Raw genomic sequence first — 22,732 nt, forward strand, 5'->3', positions numbered from 1 at the left:
CCACCCGTGAATAGATATTCTGAGCCGTGGCTATGGGGAGCGCAGTTAATCGTGCTCAGTGGCAGCAGCATTACTGCACCGTGTCTCGGCTTTAAGACCCAATTATGCTGTATTATACTGATGCCTTGAAAACTGCACTGTACTTGGAAATATTTTATAAGTATTCAACTGCCTCATTAAAGAATATGAACCACTATAAGGGTCCTGATACATTAAAATGAATGTGTTGGCTTTTTTCATCCTGTGTTTGATGTTGTTTTCTACGCCAATGTGCTGGAATTGCAAAGCTTCTGTTCTTACAATTAAAACAATGCCGTGCATGAGCTCTGTAGGTAGAATTATAATTTTGCTTCTGGAAGAACCAGAAACACAGTTCGGTTGTAGATTAAACGCACGGCAGGGCAAGGAGGCCACATCGCGGGGCTCGGAGCCACTTCCAACGGCTCAACAAGAGCTCTCTCGTTGCGACTCTCTCGCTGCCGAGGAGCAAATCTCAGGTCGGCTAATTAGAGACCGCCAGCTTGGAGAGGAGGCGGACATCGGGAATCTCAAGAAAACTGAAGACTGCTTTCTAGGAGCTCTGAAACACGTTATCAATAATGGTAAAACGTTTTTCACATAAGACTGATTATGAGGCTTAGAAAGGTCACAGCTTGATGCATCTTTTTGTTCGACTTGGGCGGTTCAGACACTGCTGGCAAACAGCACAGATGAGAAACAATGTGCATTTAGTTTATCCCCAAAGCATTCTGTCGCTGGGTATATTATGGGCTGCAGGACCGGCCTAATCCAATTCAATATGTCACCGCCTCATTTTGAAGGCTCCCATAACTCTTTACACGAGGGGAAAAGTAGGACAAAGGATCTCAGCGATGACGGGCCAGAAGAAGTTCTCTCACGTGTTATTCAGGTTCTGTGGACTTCAGGGCTGGACTTATTGTTTGCTACAACACACCTGATTGAAAAAACTGGTGCAGCAGCGAAAAATATTAGATTAGCTGGTGAACCCCTTTAAACCCCCAGAGGGTTGGGTCAAGACTATCGCGCTCATCTGACCGTGGGACAGGTGTGTATGAAAAACACTCTCTGTGGACGCCGGACTGTCCTGGGGTTCAGAAGTCTGTGATTCTCAGGTCAATACAGTAGATGAGGCGATTGCCGTTGCCCCCCTCCCTCAGCTTTTCAAATCATTGCCACAAGGGGTAATTCCATAAAGCACTGCCTGTAGCCTTTTCACCGACACAGGAGAACAAGTTTGTTTTGTTTGTTTTAACCCACAAGACTGAAGCTAAAGCCTTTCATCTCTGGAAATGTTCCTCTCTCAGGACTACTGACTCACGACGCACACGGCCCGTATCCTCGCAGCTCCGATACGACTCTCACTGCTAGGAAGACGGAGTGGGCAATTTTGATAATAACAGTCTTTGAAATCCCCTATAATTATATAGCAACCGCTATTAACAAAGTTGTGTCTCAGACAACAGCACTGATTCCACTCAAGGCAGCGCTGCTGTCTGAAGCGTGGGGTTTGTTGTTCTTGCCACGGTTCAGTCGGTCGCCCTTCGCTTTGTTTTCACAGCCAGGGAAACAGTATAACCCACACAAGAGGGATGTCGGCGGTGCATTAAAGTCTTTCATACCTCGGAGCGATGGTGTTCTTTCAAGGCCCTTTCAGAGTTACATGTACTTTCTATTCCTGTGAATCAAGCTTGTTTGCCTTCTTATCAGTTAGATTAAACCTCAACCTCAACCCTCCCCAAGTGACTCAGTACTACGTGGATAAGTTTGCCTTTTTCTGCCCCCGGGCCAAAACTCTTTTGTTTTTCAACCAACTTAATTGATTTAAAAAAAACAGAGAGAAAGAAAGAACAATGAATTCATTATCCTGCTCTGAGAAACTCTCTGGTCAGCGTAGCATGGCAAGGTCTCTCGCAGCTCATTACCTGTAGACCAGTTCTCACCCTGATCTCTTGACTCGACCTTTTTCACTGCTCTTGCTTGCGCACACTTTTGTGGTTAGTGCCCAGATATAATCTGAGGCAGGTAAATATGTATCCAGTGATTGAGAGAGATCTTGAGATACCTGACACATAACATACAAGGCGATCTATGGCTTAAATGTGCCGTCCTAGTGGAGCACTCCTGATGGGCTTCATTACTTCAGCCTGCTGTGGTCCATGTGAACAGCGAAGCACACAGGGAAGGATATACACCAGCAAAGCCCGAGGCCCAGTAACTGCAGAGACCAGGAGTCTGCAAAACACTATCGTCAGTACCTCGGCTGTTCATCATCAGTGCTGACTGTGAGGTTCCCAGGAGTCTCGTCCATCCGGTTCAATCTCGCTTTCCGTTGGTGAGACACAGGCCTCGGACCACTGTGTCTGAAAAGGGTCCCGCCCGACCCCTGTGATGCCCTCCCCATGATCTTCTCCTCAGTCCTTCAGGGATCCATTCTCCTTGTGCCTCCCTGCCCTAATGCCCCCCTGGCAGCTCCATTTGTGGGCCCATCGTCCTGTCTAACCCCGCTTGAGTCGTCAGGATGCCCGCTGCATTTGAATCTCACAATAATGTCCCATTTCTTTTTGCGAAGCTCCAACGGTTCTGATAAGATTCTATAAAGATCACGATTAATATGATGGTGACTGTTATGATGCACTGTAACCTTGGTACCAGCTTTGCTCTCCCCTTGCGACAGGTATCTTCCCTGCCAGCGCCCTGAAGGAAAATGTAGATAACATTCAATCTGGCAGGAAAGAGCGTCTTTCTCTTACTCTGAATGAGTCGTACAGACCATGTGGGTGAGGGGGGGGGGAATGAGAAGGCACTCGCACCGAGAACGGCAAGCACAACACAAATAAACAACAGCCTCCTTCCGGCACCAGGGTCAGCTGTGGAGGAAAGACAAGTCCGGGACACTCCGGGTCAGGTGAACTGCAGCACACAGGAGAGCATTGCTTGCCTAGGGGATAACTACGTTTATTCATGTACTTCACAGCACGTATGACTTCAACCACAATTAACTTATATTTAATAAATGAGATTTCAGTCGATTTCTCTCCCCCACAGTTTGCATTACGAAGCCGCGATGTTCCTTTCATTTTAACAACGTTTATAGCCTTGGTCTCCCAGGTGTCAGGCTAGTGTGTCACAGCAGGCTGATCATTTGAAACCGATCCTTCCTCCAAAGTTTACTTAGTAACAAATCACCATCATTGTCACTTATCACGGGAAGCAGTTATTCAAACACACCCTCCCCCACTCCCCCTTGACTACACTGTGACACAATGAAATGCCAGCAAACAGCATTGTTTCCAAGACTGGAAAAGAGAAAACTAATCATAGTTCGAACTCTTCGGGGACGAGGGTTAAATTATTCAAATAAGGGCGACCTTGAGAAATTGCCCAAGGAAGCTCTACGAGTCGCCAATTGTTTCAACCTGGCAGGAAAAAAGGCACAACAGACGAGAAACAGAAGGGAAACAATAATAGGGTCCTGACGAAAGACATCATGCCGTTATTTCTTTTCAACCAGGGCGTGAGATCGATTGTGTGTTTATTTATTTTATTCTCTTCCAAAAGAAGTGTGCAGATCTGAATTATGCTTCTGAGCGGCTTAAGCCCGGCCTCAACAAAAGCCTCTTTGGTGCTTTGCTGAGCCAGGGAAACACAGAGAACAGCGTCTCTATGAAAAACAATGCTGAATATGGCAACGGGAACAAACCAAACCCAACACACCGCAGAGGAAAGGAGCCATCATCAGAAAAGGGTCTTTCGAGCTTTGCCAAATGCCGGGCGAGATCAAGAATGAAATATAATTATGCACGATTGCATTAGAAGAAGTTTATTCAATTTGTAAATCTTATTTCTACTAACAACATTACTGCAGCCGGCGTGGTTTAGGGAATGCTAGTGTTTATGCTAATGTCGCAGCCGAGGGTGCGGCCCACCGAAGAGAAAGATGCTTTAACTTGTAGAGAATATCCTCACCTCCATAACAGTCCTGCCACAAATTATGGATGATTTCATTCAGGACAGGAATCGGCAGCTAGAGAACAGAAACAGAGTAGGTGTTTGACAGCGTGTAATGCTTAAAGCAATGCTTGTTCCAAATTTTCTGAAAACGACGTATCAGTATGCATTTCTTTGACCCCCCTGTTTTTTTAATAGGGTTTATGTCGGCAAGACTGTTTGACTCTTCTGAAGAATTTCACTTGTAAATACCTCGTAAAAACCTACTATAACGATGAAAATGCTCTCCCTCGTTCTCTCTCTGCCTCCCGCACTCTTTTTGAAAAATAAATAGAATGTTTTGAAGAACATAAGACAGTGTCCAATCGAGAGGAGGCCATTCACCCCATCATGCTCGTTTGGTGGACATTAATAACTCAGTGATCAAGGATCCTATCCAGTCTGTTTTTGAATGTTCCCAAATTGTCTCTTCAGCCACATCGCTGGGGAGTTTGTTCAGATTGTGACGCCTCTCTGTGTGAAGAAGTGTCTCCTGTTTTCTGTCTTGAATGCCTTGAAGCCCAATTTCCATTTGTGTCCCCGAGTGCGTGTGTCCCTGCTGATCTGGAAAAGCTCCTCTGGTTTGATGTGGTCGATGCCCTTCATGATTTTGAAGACTTGGATCAAGTCCACATGTAGTCTCCTCTGTTCTCTGTAAATTAATATTATTTTCTTTGCAGTGCTATTTTCTAAAAGTATGATAGATAAAGTAAAATATAAAAACTAAAAGTAAAAATAGAAACATGAATAAAAATAAGACGGAGAACGCAACAGAGAACATGCTTTTCTCCCCCAACCTGTTCCCTTCCTTCCCAGAATCCCCATCACTGTGAAATGCACACAATCACCATATCTCATCTCTCGTCCCTGAGCTGTAGTGAATCCCTCGTTCTCTACTCCTGTTCTCCCCTCCATCCCCCTGACTGGCCTGCTCAGCTCACCAGCTGGCTTGTCACCAATTGCATCCTCTCTCTCGTCTCAATTCGTTTTTAAAGCAGTCTAAATCCTCCTGCCTGGGAAGGAAATGTATACTCAATTATAGGGGGTATCAGTCTTATGTAGGACGCCATTAACACATCTCCACAGGTACATCTTCTTTTTAAACGCATATTAAATCCAGGGATTAAAGACTCTACGAGCAAAAACATAATTATGACTGCCAGTGTAGCTGATCAAATACGCGGTGATAACAGCAATCAGTTCAATATTAATCCTGTAACGTATTAGAAGGCAGGTTGTACGGGCACAAAGATTAAACTACATTTTTTCCTCTTCATCTTTTCCCATTTTATTCACTTATCGAAAACATCGAAGGTAATGATTCTGTACAGAATATGAACCAAAACTGCTGCGGAGGTCATTGTTTCAGCTCCGGAAAATCGAATTTACTTTGCTTTTGTGAAGTGGGTATAGAAAAGCACAATTCTTGCATAATTCAGTCTGATAGGAGATTCATGTTATCAAATAAAGTAGCTTAAGAGAGCTCTGCCTCTCCAGGTACTTGTGACAATAGTGTATTTTTTTACTGCTGCCTGGGATTTTGACGTGTCTGGATGTGACCTTCTTCATTTATTATGCTAATTGAGGTCCAAGGCCATCTATTATTAAATCAGGAAGCAGCTGCTTTAGATTGTCGTCTGCTGACAAAATTAAATGTACACATGTTCGTGTGAAATGTGCCATCAGGAAACAAAGGCGTGTTTTTTTTCACTTGGATGCGCCGCAGTGTCAGCAAAGGTCAGTTATATCAGGGAGTCAAATGTTGAACACAACTGCATTCGTGCAGTAAAGTTAGTGCATTCTTTTACTTCACAACAAAATGTTTACACCACCGACCTGGGGAGACTACGGTCTTAACGACCATCACCATTACGACGCTGAAGATGGACAAGAAGAAAGAAAAAAGAAAAGCAGAAAATGGAGAGAAGAAGGAGACGTGTTTATGTATGTATTAAATCTATATCTGCCTCGGGGAGATTTGCACAAGACATCCCAGTATTTCGACTCCTGGCACCGTCTCAGAAGCCTCCGTTATTAACCTCCGCCTGACAGCGAGCGCGGCAGCAACTTCCACAGCTCCGCCGGGGAGATAAGCCGACGCCTGGTGGATAAGACTGGATTGAAAATGCACAATAACTGCACAGACAATTTATGGCAGCTGTGTATTACGATATCCAACCAAACAGGAACAAGATAAGCTGGATTGCAGAGGTACGACACACTGCAGAGAGCTGAGTACATTAAGTAACTGTTATTATCATCATCATTACTGCATTATTAGGTGTAAACCTTATTATGGCTGGTAAACAAAACACCCTCGTGCTGTAGTGTTGTATGGTAATGAAAGTGCAGGCAAACCCGTCTCAGACTGCAGTGTGATTGGACCCTTGGCAGTAGGATGTTTGGCAGGTTTGCTCCCACAACCAACTCCATGTAACAACTTTTGTGAGAGAGTATACCAAAACACAAACAAGCAATTAGCACAGACTGCACCTTCCACTTGTTAGTTTGAATAATGAAAGCCATATTGACCACTTTTTTCTCATAATGGATTCAAACAGCCGAGATTTAGTGGGACAAGTGGACGAGTGATAAGAGCATCAAAAAATGCTTTGAGAGAGACATGCCATCTCCACACAGATTTATCGACCACCCGAAGGACAAACTACACACGACTGTAAAGAATGAAAACAAGAATTATTGCCTCAAGGCAGCTAAAATAAGCTTTCTTTAAAAAATATCTGTCTGTAAATCACCAATGACAAGTGAAAAACAGTTAGCACGAAGAGGAATGCCTTCTCCACACACACTCGTCAAACAAGGCGCAGCTGTAAAGGGTGTTTCAGTTTCTCCTTTTTTCCAGGTTATGGGCCTGTTGTTGACGGCACAGAGCAAGCGAGGACAGAGACGATGTGCTGACCTGCGTTTCGTACAAAGATCCGACAGGTTTTTACATACAGGATTGCTGGCACCAGCGCTGAGTCGAGGCCCCCGACTGCATCATGAATGCTTACACGGTTTCATGTGATTGAATGACCCCTCACTTCACACTTTATCAGAGGCGAGAAGGCTGGGTTGTGTGTGTCAATGGCAAGGTGCTGGAGAGGTGACTCTGCAAACCATGTGCGAACATGTAGGCATGTTGTGAAACAAATGATAAAACAAAAAGCAAAGGAAAAACAGGGAGCTTTTCCAGATCAGCAGGGACACTCGCACCCGGGGACACAAATGGAAATTGGGCTTCAAGGCATTCAAGACAGAAAACAGGAGACACTTCTTCACACAGAGAGGCGTCACAATCTGAACAAACTCCCCAGCGATGTGGCTGAAGAGACAATTTGGGAACATTCAGAAACAGACTGGATAGGATCCTTGCAGGTAATAGTGAAGTGAATGATGACTACGACAAGACATTGTTGCTCAGGCATGTATAACTGGGTCACCAGGCTGTTAGTTAGAAAATAAACACAATGTAAAGAACTGCGTGTTTGTCAGCATAAAAAAGCACAGTGGAAGTTTGTCTCCTCGTTTTCCTTATTAGCACCCAGCCGACCCTCGTTCAATCTTGCATTGAGCAACCCATCTGTCCTTGAAATGCAGCCGCTGTTTCTGCTCCCGGCAATCTCTCTGTGTAATACAGCACCGCATCACCAATCAGTTACCCCCCGATCACATGCCCTGCTCTTGTACGAATCTGCAGCCTTTTTTAAACGTTTGGTTTTGTTTATTTCATTTGACTGTTTGTGCAACTGTGCCAAGGCAATTAGCTCAGGTGTGCAGAGATGAATGGAAAGTCATTTTTTCCGTCTTCAGGATGGAAAAAAAAACATCCTTCACAAAATATTTACTGGTGAGGGCATCAATGGAGTATAGGTGTATAGAGACTGGATCCACACAGGGCTGGAGAGCTGGCGTAAGTCTAAAGCAGGGAGTGAATCGGACTTCGAAACCGTAACTAATAATTTCACCGGGTGGATTCCAATCCCAGCTGGCAAGGAGAGACCACCGCACACCAGACCCCCTCTGTACTGCGACTAACAGTGTGTCGGTCCGGCACCACTAGACTGAGTTCAGGTGATTCACTGTGGTTTTAGATTCACATGTGAGATCTCTATATAAAAAGACACAACAAAAAACATACGCCATATAACAGATAACTGAGGAAAGACCTTTGTTTTGTTTGCCGTTTTAAGTGAAGAATTCTGGGTGAAATACTGTTATCGCATAGATGAATAATTAAACCAACACGCAGTTGTTGAAATGTGAAAAAGCCTAATAATAAAGACAGTATATTATATACAACCCAAGAAACATAGAGGAAATGGGCACAGGCTGCTACAGAAGATGCAACATCCCTTCAGCGGAGGACTGTGGTTTTATCTGGATCTTTAAACATCTAGAATAATTTAAATGAAATAAAAACACCAAAGAGAAAAGCTCTCAGAACCCAAGATAAAATATTCAAATGTATCATAAATAAAGATAAAGAACAGGAAAAACTGTGAGATTATATAAACTATTCTTTATTATTTGAAATATTTCTTACGCAACTTTGAATTCTTGTTTTTATCTCTGTCGAGTCCCAGTTTCCCAATGAATTGTATTTGTATTTTTGTGTAAAAAGTGCACAAACGAAAGATAACTTTGCATAAAAAGCCTCCCCTCCCACCTCCAGGAAACCTGAGCAGGAATGTAGCCTCAATGCTTTAAGAAGCCTCCCAAACGATGCAGTTAAAGAGCAGTGAAAAAACATTCACACTAGTCCTGAGATGTTTCGGTAACACAAGAGTGTGTGGGTGCGTGGGGATGGTCCGGACCGTGTTGTCAGGGGTAAAACCTGGCAGTGATCCTGAAAGCAGCTCCGGAGAAATTAAAGGGCTTTCACAGCTGTGCACTCTGCCTGACCTTTGGATTTGCCTGCAGGCGAAGGTAATAACTCTTCTCCCAACGCTGAGCACCTCACCTACAGAAAGCATATCTGACTGTTGTGCAACGCCGCTCCACTGAGTTCCCAGCGATCCTTGCACAATTCATTCAGACTCGCTCAGCAGTTTAACCAGAGCCAAAACAACTCCCTGAAGTGCAACGCAGGAGCCCATTAAAATGCAAGTATATGGAGTAAGCCTGGGAGGAATTTACTGATTTAAAACGGCCTCATTTGAATATGAATGTGACAGCGATTGTGCATCCATCTGGGACCCCCGGCCCACCTCCCTCCCCTCTCAGCGCACTCACCGTCTGATGGCTCCTGTCACAGTAGCGCAGCCCGAAGTAGTCCGTCTCTGCCAGGTTGACATGGCTGAATACGTAGTCCAGGACGACCGAGCCCTTGGTTGACTTCTGTGGGAGAGAATTGAAAGGGCTTCTTTAGAATCGCGCCGGCGCTTTGTGTGCTGTGTGTGGCGCCGCCAAGCGCGGCCCTCAGTCACCGCTCGGGAAGAGATGCGGTTTTATGAGGCCTCTGGGTAGGGAGACAAAACCTGAGTTTGGCAATGCTATTCATTCCTCCTTTAACTGTAAATCCGGCGGCAAGATGGACAGCTTTTATTTACATCTGAGAAAAGAGAGAGCTTTGTAGGTTTGTGCTTCATATCAGTTGTGGACATGTTTGTAGCAAACAAAGACTTGAGCAATGTAAGCCTATAAAAGCCTCCTTTCTGTGCCTTATATTTATGCTGAAGATAAACCAAAATAATAAAGCTCCATCTAAACGTGCTGCTCGGTTGTTCAGAGTGTGTGTTTCAGCTCTGAGCTGCTACTGCCAGGTTACAGCTGAATGAGGTTGTGCGTTAGGAATGCGACCTGCTGCCCCACAAAAATGTGATAACGCACCACTCGCAAAATAAGAGAAGGCTGTGGCATTTATACCGAAACCAGTACAAACCAAACAAAACAGGTGACGAGTGCATCCACAACTTTGTGTGTTTGTTTTGAATACGTCCCAATCTCTATGGGCAATCGCCTGCCATTCAGTTTACCGTTCTGCTCAAACACAGATAAGTTTGTATTGGAGCTGTTTTGGAATAAAGGAAGATCACTGCATAGCCATCAGGAAATATAATTCCGCCATCTTTCTTCTTTGCTAAACCAACCCTGTCAAGGAATTTAACCCCTGACCCCCCAATCCGAATACAAGGGTCCCTTCTACTGAGTGGGCAGTTTCATTTGTTCCACCCAGCAGCTCTCTAATGCACAAGTCAACAGCCAGCCCTTTGAGAGAGGGATGACCCAGATGCTAACGTTTCTTGAAACAACATGTCCTCAAGCGGACTGGTATCACCACGCTCTCTCTGAACGGATTTAAGGATTAATTGACTAATTTGCAAAGCAATCTCCTTGACACATCTCCTCCTTCTTCATCTGGGCGTGAGATCTGAGGAAAAATCTAAATAATTTTCCACTCAAGAACTCTCACACAGACAAGTGGATGCATCGCTCCAAAAAAAAAAGTTTCTCTGCTCTTAAGTGACAGGAAATTGTCCATTTAGTTGCCCTTGCAGGAACTCCAAGAAAAAAAAACAATGACAGCTCAGCTGGAGACACACTTAATCTGTCGAAATGTAAAAAGTCACCTGATCCAATTAAAAAGGACTTTGTAAACAATACCACTGACACATATCTGATGTCATCACACTGAGCCAATCAGAGAGTAGTTTTTTTGTGGTGAAGGTTAGTTCTCCAGATTGCAAAGATTGCTTTAACCACAGCAATATAAAGCAAATACCCCTAAGCAAATCAGACAGGCCTAGATACTGAACTGAAAACAAACTCTAAGGCAATGGAAGTCAGGCTCGCTACAATCTATCATTCGGTGAGCCTCTTACTCTTACATCCGAGTAATAACAACACAATCAAACTCCTCTTTCTTTTCAAACAGACCCTTACAAATTGTCCACCATTCCCTCATCCCCAGTGTTGTCACTCCAGGCAAACAGAACAAGATGCAGACTAAGACTGAGAACCTCTTAAATCTCCCACAGATGACACCCAGACTTGTGAACCCAGCCGAAGACATTTCCCCATCACAGGCTTTGGAACAATGGGATCTGCAGCCACCGTGGGGGCAATTTTATTGATTTATTTACTTTATTTCCACATCAAACCAGAGGAGCTTTTCCAGATCAGCAGGGACACACGCACCCGGGGACACAAATGGAAATTGGGCTTCAAGGCATTCAAGACAGAAAACAGGAGACACTTCTTCACACAGAGAGGCGTCACAATCTGAACAAACTCCCCAGCGATGTGGCTGAAGAGACAATTTGGGAACATTCAAAAACAGACTGGATAGGATCCTTGATCACTTAGTTATTAATGGACACCAAACGAGCACGATGTGGCGAATGGGCTCCTCTCGACTGGACACTGTCTCATGTCATTCTTCTTATTATTCATTTTCTTTATTTTACTTTTTTGTTTCCAAAAACAAATTAATCTGTCCCCGTAACAGGCTGAAAGGGTTACGCTGTTAAGGCAGAATATCAGATGAATGAAACTTGGTCAGTCTCCAGGGAGGGATTAGATTCCCATTAAAACTTGGAGAAAAAATAGAAACACCACAACCTGCACAGCACAGCCCTCCGGGGAAGACTGCAAAAGCAGCGTGCGGCTACAGAGAGTCTTTGAGCTCTGACATCGCTGACACAATAGCAGCGCCAACTCTCATAATTGTCGGAATCACAGGCCCAGGTCCTCCCCGACACGGCAACTGAAACATGGCTGAACTGTGCTGTAGCGAAACACGTTGTCCATTAGAGAGAGATCTGAGAACAGCCATCCCTCTGCTTCGTAACTCAAGATTGTGACATTTCAGCACAGGACATGAATCAGAGCGCCACTGAGTAACGCCACACGTAGAGGTACACTCGGTAATAGAAAAATACAATACAGTCTGTCACAAGGCTATAATATACAGGCTTCACTCACCTCTCCACACTTAACAGCTTTATGGGGGGTGATTAAGGAGCAAAGTCACACAATGGAGTCAGCCTGGCTTTCCTGCCGGCCACAGCAAAGGATCTATTCAAATATAATGGAGTGAATCTGGTTAAAGATGGAATTGTGATGGACTGACTGACTGACTGACACATTGACTGTCTGACACACTGACACACTGACTGGTTGATATCACAATGGTCTTCGCACAAAGCTCAGTCACTAGCCACCTTCACCACGGCCTAGATTAACACTTGGCTAGATTTCTGAAGCACTCGATCTTTATAATGAATAATGGTCCCTCCCTGGGTAGCCTATATCGTTATCCCTACTAATAACTGAAGAGATAATTTACCCAAAGGCACGGGCTCTTCACTTTTTATATTTTTTATACAGGTTGAATGAGGCGTGGACTATTTAAAAAAACGTCACTCTATACAAAGAAGACGGGACAATTATTTTCTTTCAAATGCTATAAATCACAATGTTTTTTGGTTTTGTTTTTGCTTGCACGGGTACGCACTTGAAGAGTGTTTTACAGAAGCCTGTACTTGTAAATGTTGTGTGGATCATAACTTGTTCACTGGTACATTTATATCACACAGTTTGATATATTACAGTGAGTTAATAGCATGATTAATGTGCCTTCATTAGGCAATTCCAGGCAGCTGTGTAACTGTTTATGTGCCTTTAATCCCAAACCGTTCCCTACAATATAGTTGCTTAATGAATTCCACACATTTTTGTCAAGGCTTGTGCAGCATGGGGGGGTTTACCACAAATACACAAAGACCTGGCTACACATTGTGTGGGAGATCAGAAGCATTGCAGCAGAATAAAGACAGCATTTAAGTGTGTGTGTCTGTGTGTGAATGTGCGTATTTTTTACCTCTGAAGCAAATACAATCTGGAATAACAGTTGTCTGCACTTCAGACGTGGTACTGAAAACAAGACTTAAAAATGCAATGAACTTCAAGCTCTTTCACACAGGTAAATTAAATCAAGACTCTTTCCTGATTACTTTTTTTTTTTCTCAAATCATCTGTCTGAAATTATGCCAGACCCTGACCATTCTGCTAAACAGGGAAGAAACCAATTTGTCTGTTGTTGGAGTACCAAATATACGAACACAAATTGCTTTGGTCTTCAAATTCCAAATAGGACAGAGCAGGACGCACATCTCACTACACATCATTACACTGCAAGCCCAGATTTACTGTATCTTTATGAATTTCTTCCCCTCGTTGAATGTAGGATATTGGAAAGCCGGTGGAGGAGATGAGTTCTCTGCAGTTTCATTGTGCGGATCTCGTACAATAGACGGCTTCGCTTTGCATTCGGCGTTTCTGCAGTACGTGTCAGTGCGTCTTCAGACCATTGACTGAGATCTGGGACTTCCCCCGCTATACACTCAATTCAGCAATTCAAGAACATCCCCACAATAAACTTTTAAAGCTTTCAAATCTCGACTTTAATCATCTGCCATTTGCAGCGCCTGGGCCGGCAATCAACGGGGCATTCAGGGGTCCACCCTTCCAAGAATAAATATACGTGCAAAAATTATTTCATGTTCGCCCTTTTTGTGTGCTGAGTGAGAACATTAACAGTAGAAATAATGAGATAAAAATGGTTAAAAGGGTAGCGAGGGATTCGTCCGTGTCTTAGCGCTGGGTGTGGCACAGGAGAAACAGCTGCAGGTCGGAGGCCTTCACCCCAAAAACATACCCGAGCTCGTGGGCATCTCACCCTGTACCTCACCTCTGCGCTCGCCGCTCTCCCTTCGAGATTGTAATAAATCAATGCTAGAGCCTGGCTCCCCCAGGGACAGAGGAAATTACAGGGATCATTTCTAAATTACAGCTGAGTGACAGCAGGCAAGATCGGCACGCCAAGAAAGAGCCGGGCCGCAGCCAGAGCTATGCGCTGAGGGCGTGAAGCACCGGCAGTTACTGAGCAAACGCCCAGCGACAGCTCCTCCGCAAACCACCCTTGTGTTTTTCTTCTTTTTTTTTTTTAAACACTACTAAGCGGAAAAGCATGTTTTTTGGCGACTAGTTTGTACAGATTATTACACACACCTCAGAAAGGTCCCAGGTGTTACGACAGCCAGGTCTGTCACAGAGAAGGACTGGCAAACACCAGCCCAAAGATGAATGTGTAAACAAAACAGTCAGAATCAGATCGATGCCGTAACCTCCCTGATCTTTATGTACACACTCTCCTCTCTAGTCATGTGTTCCCCCACCTGATGTTGTCAGGGAAGTTGTATTTTACACTTAATGAGTCAACCAGCAGAGCAGATGTTTGGTTTTAAACACAGGTTTAGTTCACCCATTACCGCAGCTTTGGCAATCAAACGCGTTGGAGAACTACACCATTTGTATCTATGCATATATATCTCCTCAAAGAATGTGGTTTCCAGCAAGTGAGAACCAAACCACACAATTCACAATTAACAGAGGCATTGAAACAGAAGTGTTAAGCAGTCAGCGCAAATTTCAGGTAAGTACAAAGGGAACGATCATGTGACACAGACCGCGCGATTAATTATGCAGAGATCTGTGCCACCTCTGGATATGAAATTTCCCTCCCAGGAGCGGCTGAGCGACAGTAAGACAGATATGAGCAGGAGTGCAGTCCCTATGAATCTAACTGACATTGCCGGGTTGTTTTCTCACAGCTGACCACAGCTCCCATGTCTGGACTGTCAGATACGCGACCCGACAGGGTTCTGTTCTGTGGTTCGTAGCTAATACACTCGCCACGTTTCATCTTTGTTCAATACACGCATTGCAGATGTGTCGTTGTTTTGTTTTTCCGCACAGACAATCTTCTCGCATCCTGTCTATCTCCTTCCCACTGTTTAATGATTCTCAAGTTGGAGTGAGAGAGAGAGAGAGAGAGAGAGAGATGGAGGGAAAGAGCGACATGATGACATATCATGTAATCACACTGGTATCAGCTGAGGTACTATCAGATTCATCACCTCCTGCAAATTGAGCGCTGATGGATACAGTGGAAACCTCGAGACGAATCACAGGTGCGTCTGACCTTTCCACTAATGGGCTGTAATCAGTGAGATAGATTGGCTGAAGCTCTTTTTTTTCCCTATTGGCTTCTGTTTTATATGGTTGAGATTAAACTGCTGCATGCCAGGAAGAGCTTCTTGTTTAAATGTAACGCTGCAAACACAAAATCGTAATAATATTGGGTTATCATGATAGTCACGGTTGTCTTTCTAGGAAGGATAGGATACTGAACGGCTCTAACGAGCGTGGGGTTCAGTGGGCCGCGACTTCCTGTCTGTCCTTCCCTCTCCTCCGCTGTGAGATCAGGGCAGCTCAGCAGCGGCCATATCCGGGTTGCGAAAGAGAGAGATTGTATTGCAGCACAGGCCACAGGGCACAGAGCGGGGGAGCGGGCCGCAAGCGTGCAGGACCGCTGGCAAGGATATCACGACGCAGATCTCACTGCGCAGCATCCATCTATACATTCGCAGAGCGCGGAGAGCGTTTCTTCAGGGCAGCGATCAGGCTGAAGGTGGCGGCTCTCGCAGCACCGGTGCAGGCTGTAGGTCTGTCCATAAGGCCAAGGTTCAAGAGGAACCAGGTCGGCCCTACTGACATCACAGACGCTTGCCTCAGTCTTTTCCGGGCGCCAGGGCACAGCGGGAGACACGGGCTATGGTCAGCGTTTAACACCGCAGCGACGTGACATCGAGTCAGTAGTGTTTCCCCATTCAGCCAAACAACTGCACCCAACAGGCAGCGTTGATTTGAATTCTTACACAGTCAGATCTGCAGTACGAGGTGAAACAGGACAGGAAACCCGGCCCACGGGCACAGTCACAGAAAACAGAAGAGCCATCCGCAGTACGCAGGTTTCCACAGCCTGCTGTCTCTTATTGCAAAACACTGTAATTTATGCCAACATCACTGACACTCTGGAAAGTGAGTAATGTCTGTGTGCGCAGCATCTGAAAATTGCTCTCAACACCTGTAGGGCTTCAATTACGCCAAGTCAACATTATTTTTTGGTTTCCTGCTTAACTTGATGTTGCATTCTAATATATTGGGGCACCCATATCCACCTTTCCTACACGGCTAAAGCACAAATGTGAGAATATAGGAACTGAAGAACCCGCACTCAGCACTTCCAGGAAGTGTTGAAAGCACATTTTGTGAAAGAGGCAATTTAGGATAATAAAGTATATGTACATTAAAGGCAAATGTATATAATTATTCAAAAGGCTGCGAGAGTGCTATATCCCAGTGTGCCAAATTACCACTTATAGCCACACATTACAAAAGCTTTCTGCCACAAGCACTGCCAAGACCATTACAGGTAAGACTAGGCCATGTCAGACGGAATCGCAGACAAGAACATCTGTAATTGGCTTTGAGGAGATTTTATTCCTGTGTCTCATGTTACTGATATTGCTTCAAAAGGATTGTCTCTAATCTCGGTAGCCACATGCTTCTGGAGAATGAATATGGGGGTTTCTTTTTTCTAAATGCTTGGCACTCCTTGTGATGATCCTGCCAGGAATACAGCACGGCAGTTGAAGGACTAAGACACGCTATACCTGGCAGAAGAGAAGATATCAGATCAGTCCTTCAGGAGTAAACTATTGCAGACAGTTGCTCTTTCGAGCTGGCGTACAATCTGCGGCAGCGTCTCCCATCACCTACGGCAGCGTCTCCCATCACCTACAGGGAGACGTTTCTTCAGGAACAGGGGGACTGTACTTCCAAAACGCATCTTCAGAAATGGATAGAACTGTTCCAAGGACACTGTCTCTCTCTCTCTCTCTCTCTCTCCACCTCACTATCCTCTCTCTCTCTCTCTCTCTCTCTCTCTGCTAAACCCCTCTGGCTGCTGCAGCATGTGCCTCCAGCCTTCCTTCATTCCCTTGGTGCCGTGCTGTACTTCCCTGATGGTTGAGAGTCTCCCCTCTAACGCCCTCCTCCGTGCCCCTTCTTTGCACGAACCGAGGTGATCGGGAGTCTCACCTTCCACTAGGTTGTCAATGCACAAAGTCTCTTTTATTGCTTTGGAGGTGGGCTGATTCCTGGACTTCCTAGCCAAGGCAGGCCCTGTTTCTTAACGATTACATAGTCGATCAAATCAGCTCTCAGAGGACAGGGACAGGAGCCAATGAGATGGTACACAGAGGACAGGTGTACAGTGAGGGGAAAAAGTATTTGATCCCCTGCTGATTTTGTACGTTTGCCCACTGACAAAGAAATGATCAGTCTATAATTTTAATGGTAGGTGTATTTTAACAGTGAGAGACAGAATAACAACAACAAAATCCAGAAAAACGCATTTCAAAAAAGTTATAAATTGATTTGCATGTTAATGAGGGAAATAAGTATTTGATCCCCTATCAATCAGCAAGATTTCTGGCTCCCAGGTGTCTTTTATACAGGTAACGAGCTGAGATTAGGAGCACTCTCTTAAAGGGACTCTCCTAATCTCAGCTCGTTACCTGTATGAAAGACACCTGTCCACAGAAGCAATCAATCAATCAGATTCCAAACTCTCCACCATGGCCAAGACCAAAGAGCTGTCCAAGGATGTCAGGGACAAGATTGAAGACCTACACAAGGCTGGAATGGGCTACAAGACCATCGCCAAGCAGCTTGGTGAGAAGGTGACAACAGTTGGTGCGATTATTCGCAAATGGAAGAAACACAAAATAACTGTCAGTCTCCCTCGGTCTGGGGCTCCATGCAAGATCTCACCTCGTGGAGTTTCAATGATCATGAGAACGGTGAGGAATCAGCCCAGAACTACACGGGAGGATCTTGTTAATGATCTCAAGGCAGCTGGGACCATAGTCATCAAGAAAACAATTGGTAACACACTACGCCGTAAAGGACTGAAATCCTGCAGCACCCGCAAGGTCCCCCTGCTCAAGAAAGCACATGTACAGGCCCGTCTGAAGTTTGCCAATGAACATCTGAATGATTCAGAGGAGAACTGGGTGAAAGTGTTGTGGTCAGATGAGACCAAAATCGAGCTCTTTGGCATCAACTCAACTCGCCGTGTTTGGAGGAGGAGGAAGGACCCCAAGAACACCATCCCCACCGTCAAACATGGAGGTGGAAACATTATGCTTTGGGGGTGTTTTTCTGCTAAGGGGACAGGACAACTGCACCGCATCAAAGGGACGATGGACGGGGCCATGTACCGTCAAATCTTGGGTGAGAACCTCCTTCCCTCAGCCAGGGCATTGAAAATGGGTCGTGGATGGGTATTCCAGCATGACAATGACCCAAAACACACAGCCAAGGCAACAAAGGAGTGGCTCAAGAAGAAGCACATTAAGGTCCTGGAGTGGCCTAGCCAGTCTCCAGACCTTAATCCCATAGAAAATCTGTGGAGGGAGCTGAAGGTTTGAGTTGCCATACGTCAGCCTCGAAACCTTAATGACTTGGAGAGGATCTGCAAAGAGGAGTGGGACAAAATCCCTCCTGAGATGTGTGCAAACCTGGTGGCCAACAACAAGAAACGTCTGACCTCTGTGATTGCCAACAAGGGTTTTGCCACCAAGTACTAAGTCAAAGGGGTCAAATACTTATTTCCCTCATTAACATGCAAATCAATTTATAACTTTTTTGAAATGTGTTTTTCTGGATTTTTTTGCTGTTATTCTGTCTCTCACTGTTAAAATACACCTACCATTAAAATTATAGACTGATCATTTCTTTGTCAGTGGGCAAACGTACAAAATCAGCAGGGGATCAAATACTTTTTTCCCCCACTGTATCTGAGCATGCTCAGTGCAGGAGCTTCAAACCATCCAATCAGCAACAATGATCGGTCATGACATGAAAATTATTATTATTAGTCTTCATACAGTGATTCTGCATTAATCCTAGTAGGTTGCTTTTGCTTATTATTATATGTATCTAACTTGAGCCAAGGTAACAGGCTTGGTGAAATTATAATACTACTACTAATAATAGTAATACTAACAATATGGTCATTGGTCAACATTCTACTTATAGGCTGCTTGTGATTTTCAGTCTTATATGATCAATAATTATGCATTTATAACCAACTAAAATGCTGTTAATACCAGTGATGGGATGTTCATGAATGACCAAGGAGATATAGAGAGGTTTAAATTCTCTGCCTCTACTTGGTAATGTACAGTTTCAACTGATCTTAAAATGAAGCAAAACAAAAGGCAATGGTTTCAAAATGTTCTTCTGTAACAGCTATATACATTAATTCCATTAATTTCCTAACGTTATGTACTGAGAGTGAAGGACAGAGGAATCGGTCATTTAGCACACAGACACGGCCCATGAAAACCCATCCCTTCAATTCTCTGACCCCTCCCTGGGTGTCGTCGCCAGAGAGGCAGGGGAGAGCACGGCCACACGAGACAGAAATCTGCGCCACTCAAATCTAACAGCGAGAGTCTTCCATCACTCTGGAGTCTTACTGTCTACCCATACAAACAACATTGCTGTTACAGAAGCCCTTATTTTCAAGCAATACCTTTTTAATTGGCGAGTCAAACAAAGTAGAAAAACACTGATTACCCATTAATCTCCTTATCGTCCTCAAAAATATTATGTTTCAAAGCGTAGCTACTTACCTCCGGAATACACATTCTCACGTTTTATAATATTTTAATACCTGATTAGTGTGTAAGCTTGTGTCGTATTACATTCCTCTAATCATTATGAAGTTGTCCCAGTTTTATGGTCTGATCTCCCAGCAGAACACAAATTTGAATGTATTTCTGTTCAAGATCTTGAATCAGGATTAAAACATGTCCCTAACAGAACACAGACAGACAGACAGACACCCATAGCCACACAAAAACAAGGCATGACACAGTGGTGTTAACCTAGGCTTGTTAAAAATGTCACACAGGTAGTATGTGTGTGTGTGACAGAGAGATTGAGACAGAGATAGTGTGTGTGAGGGGGAGAGAGAGAGAGAGATAGAGTATGTGTGCTTTTTCGTCACTGTTTGCCTTTCTCACTAGAAAGGATGTAAATTTGGACTTGTCACGAAAGGCGATTGTGTCATTTACTGTGTCCAACCCCCCCAGAGTTCAAAGACATTTTGTAATGACAGATTACGCAAGGGCCACTGGAGTTCAAGTGGGAGAAGAAGGGCTAAACCTGAGCCGAGAGTGAGAAACCACCTGTGTCTCTCGAGATGAAAAACACTTCCTGATGTACACTGGGGATATTTGAAAACAATACCAATATTTCATTGAGTAAGACATTTGTTCCCAACATTAGGAAAACCAGTGTGAAGTCATGCGACCAAAACATGAGCCGATCCACAGGGCGGTTTATGAGGCCGTTACCGGCAATTACAGGGCTGAGATCGATTCTGCTGGTCTCTCTCTCCGATGGGTCATAAAGAGGTGTGGACGTGGAAACAGACAGACATTACGTGCTGGTGAATAAACAGCCCCGCCACACTCGAATCTTCCAACGGACGACAGCGATCCACAGGTAGCCGTCAGCCTCTCACTGTGCTCAGGTGTGTGGTTTAGCCAAGGCAAGTCTGAGGTAAACGTCTGAAGTGGGCCGGTCTCAGCACAGGAATTTTACAGCCCGCCTACAGGAATGTCACTCAGCGCGGATTAGACTTTAATAGCAGCTATGCAGGTAACAACAGAATAATGTGCCTTAATCTCTGGCTGTCAATAAGCAGGCGGACCCGGGAACACAGCGCTCTCTTTCCTCACCTGCTCCGGCGTCCCGGCGTTGTGCTCTGACTCTGTGCCAAAATTGTCATTTTAATTACACATGATTTCCTTTAAAGTACTTTCCGTGACATACTAATCATCTCTGAACTCCTTTCACTCGCTGTGTGTTGTTGTGTCTTGCCGTTCTGAAAAGGCCTGTTTGTCGCCACTGAGTGCCGCGTCTCGAAGGGAAAGCGGTCTGTGGTGAGGGCGTTTCAGATCGTAGGAGATGAACCAGAGCAATCGGATTTATAACTTCACGTCCCTGGTTTAGTTAATTTTCAATGAGCTTTATTAACAAAAACTCCGGCCTGTCTGTACTCATTAACTACAGCACCAGGGTTTCACTCCCTTGTGAAAACGGTTGACAGTTAATCTGATCACAAACTGATTTGAAAAGATACCATTTAGAGACCAGCGTACTTTTCCAGGTGCAGTAATATGTCTCCAGATACTTAAGATTCCTCTTCCCTCTTAGTACGTTTGAGGCCGTGCTGATTTTTTACGGGTCATTTCTAAGCTTTCAGCAAAAGACAACCTAAACTTGAATTTGAAAGTCCACCTATGAATCCTCAGACAAACACTTGGGGTAAAAGAAAAGATCCCCTTAATCGCTTATTCTCCTTCATGCCAGGATACGCATCATTATCATTGTGTGTTTGTGTTTCAAATTCAGGTTGACATCAAACACTGGCCTTCCGTCAAAGGAGAGCGATCGTGGTGCGTTTTTTCATTTCTAGTTTTGCTAAAATATTGATGACGCCTTAACTCAGCAGCTGGTGTCGTCTGTAACGAACCCAGCTGAACAATGGCGCACGTGGCCCCAGCATATTGATCACGAGTGTCACTGGGGAAGAGGACCCCAAAGGTGGACAGATGGGTCATGTGGGGAACCAGCGTCTGCAACGTAAACCCTGAATACAGTACGGCAGGGTGATTCAACGACACGGCCGTTTGCAGAAGTGAGACGCGCTTCAGGGTTAAATGTTCTTATACAAGTTCCCAAAGGACAAAAAGTGCTGCACCGGTGTCCTGATACACGAGAGCCGAGCGGAGGGGACAAGGACAAGATGAGTTTTCATAATAGGGACTTGGGTTTCACTGAAAGCCCGGCGGAGAGGGTGAGGAGAGGAAGGGAAGGAGCCGAGGAAGGTGAGGAGACGGGCAGCGGGCGACAGCAGACACACCAGGCCACACACACACGACTGCCGCAGCGTGACGGCACGCGGGTATTCAGATAAGAGACGGCCGCCCAGCTGCCATTGTGTACATTGACAACAAAACCGCTCTCCGCACAGGGCAGGTTTATTAAAGCTGTTCTACATACTTCACCCCCCCGACAAATACACACAATTCACCGTGATGTGGCGCGGTCTAATTAAAATCAAGTGGCCCTCCGCATTCCTGGCCTCGCTACACATCCGAAGCAGTTTTCTTTTGTAGGTGGAGGGTATTTGCTGGCGAGGGCAGGAGAGCTTCTGGTAAAACTCATTTCAGGATCGTGTTCGATAAACTCTGCAGGACGTATTGGGTCCGTGACAGCGATGGCTCTGAGATGAGTACGACTTTTAATCTTACAGATCCAAGATCGAGCTGATGCCCTGGCCGCCGCACAAGCACAAGACGCAAACCCAGTCAGAGATTCGTTCATAACCGGCTTGAGAACCTCATGTGTTGAAGACACATGGTTACAGTGCAAATCATATACATATTTTTTCAGTAGTTGTTCTTCTAAGTCAGTTATTTAAGAGGCAAGCCAGCTGTGAAAGATAATTAATTTTACTCATCACCCTCCGAAAAGCCCCAAGAAAAATCACAGTTCACTTGGCATTCACGTTTCTCCGCACAACTTAGTTCCGTGTCACTGAGAGTCACTCGCGGTGGCTCCTAATGTCACAACAGATTAGACGCTGCGAACGTATCTCTACCCAACTGTGAGACACATTTTAATAAACACTTTATTTTTGCATAGCTAATACACGTTCCTCCGCTTAGTTAGGCACGCCTACAAACAGAACCACGGGAGAATGGGAGAAGAGCGTCGCTTGAACACATTCGAT

At 44.9% G+C, this 22,732-nt stretch overlaps 1 protein-coding gene across 4 annotated transcripts in view; it reads right to left on the reverse strand.

The window, feature by feature from the left end:
- Positions 1–22,732, reverse strand: part of epb41l4a (erythrocyte membrane protein band 4.1 like 4A) — a 68,974-nt gene that overhangs the window by 30,400 nt on the left and 15,842 nt on the right. For all 4 annotated transcript variants that reach the window (XM_066711597.1, XM_066711598.1, XM_066711595.1 and 1 more), the window contains exon 3: positions 9,244–9,348. In XM_066711597.1, the coding sequence (XP_066567694.1) occupies positions 9,244–9,348 (105 nt within the window). The remainder of the gene's footprint in view (positions 1–9,243; positions 9,349–22,732) is intronic.

This window comes from Amia ocellicauda, chromosome 8 (genome assembly GCF_036373705.1).
Source record: "Amia ocellicauda isolate fAmiCal2 chromosome 8, fAmiCal2.hap1, whole genome shotgun sequence".
NCBI classification, from domain to species: domain Eukaryota; kingdom Metazoa; phylum Chordata; class Actinopteri; order Amiiformes; family Amiidae; genus Amia; species Amia ocellicauda.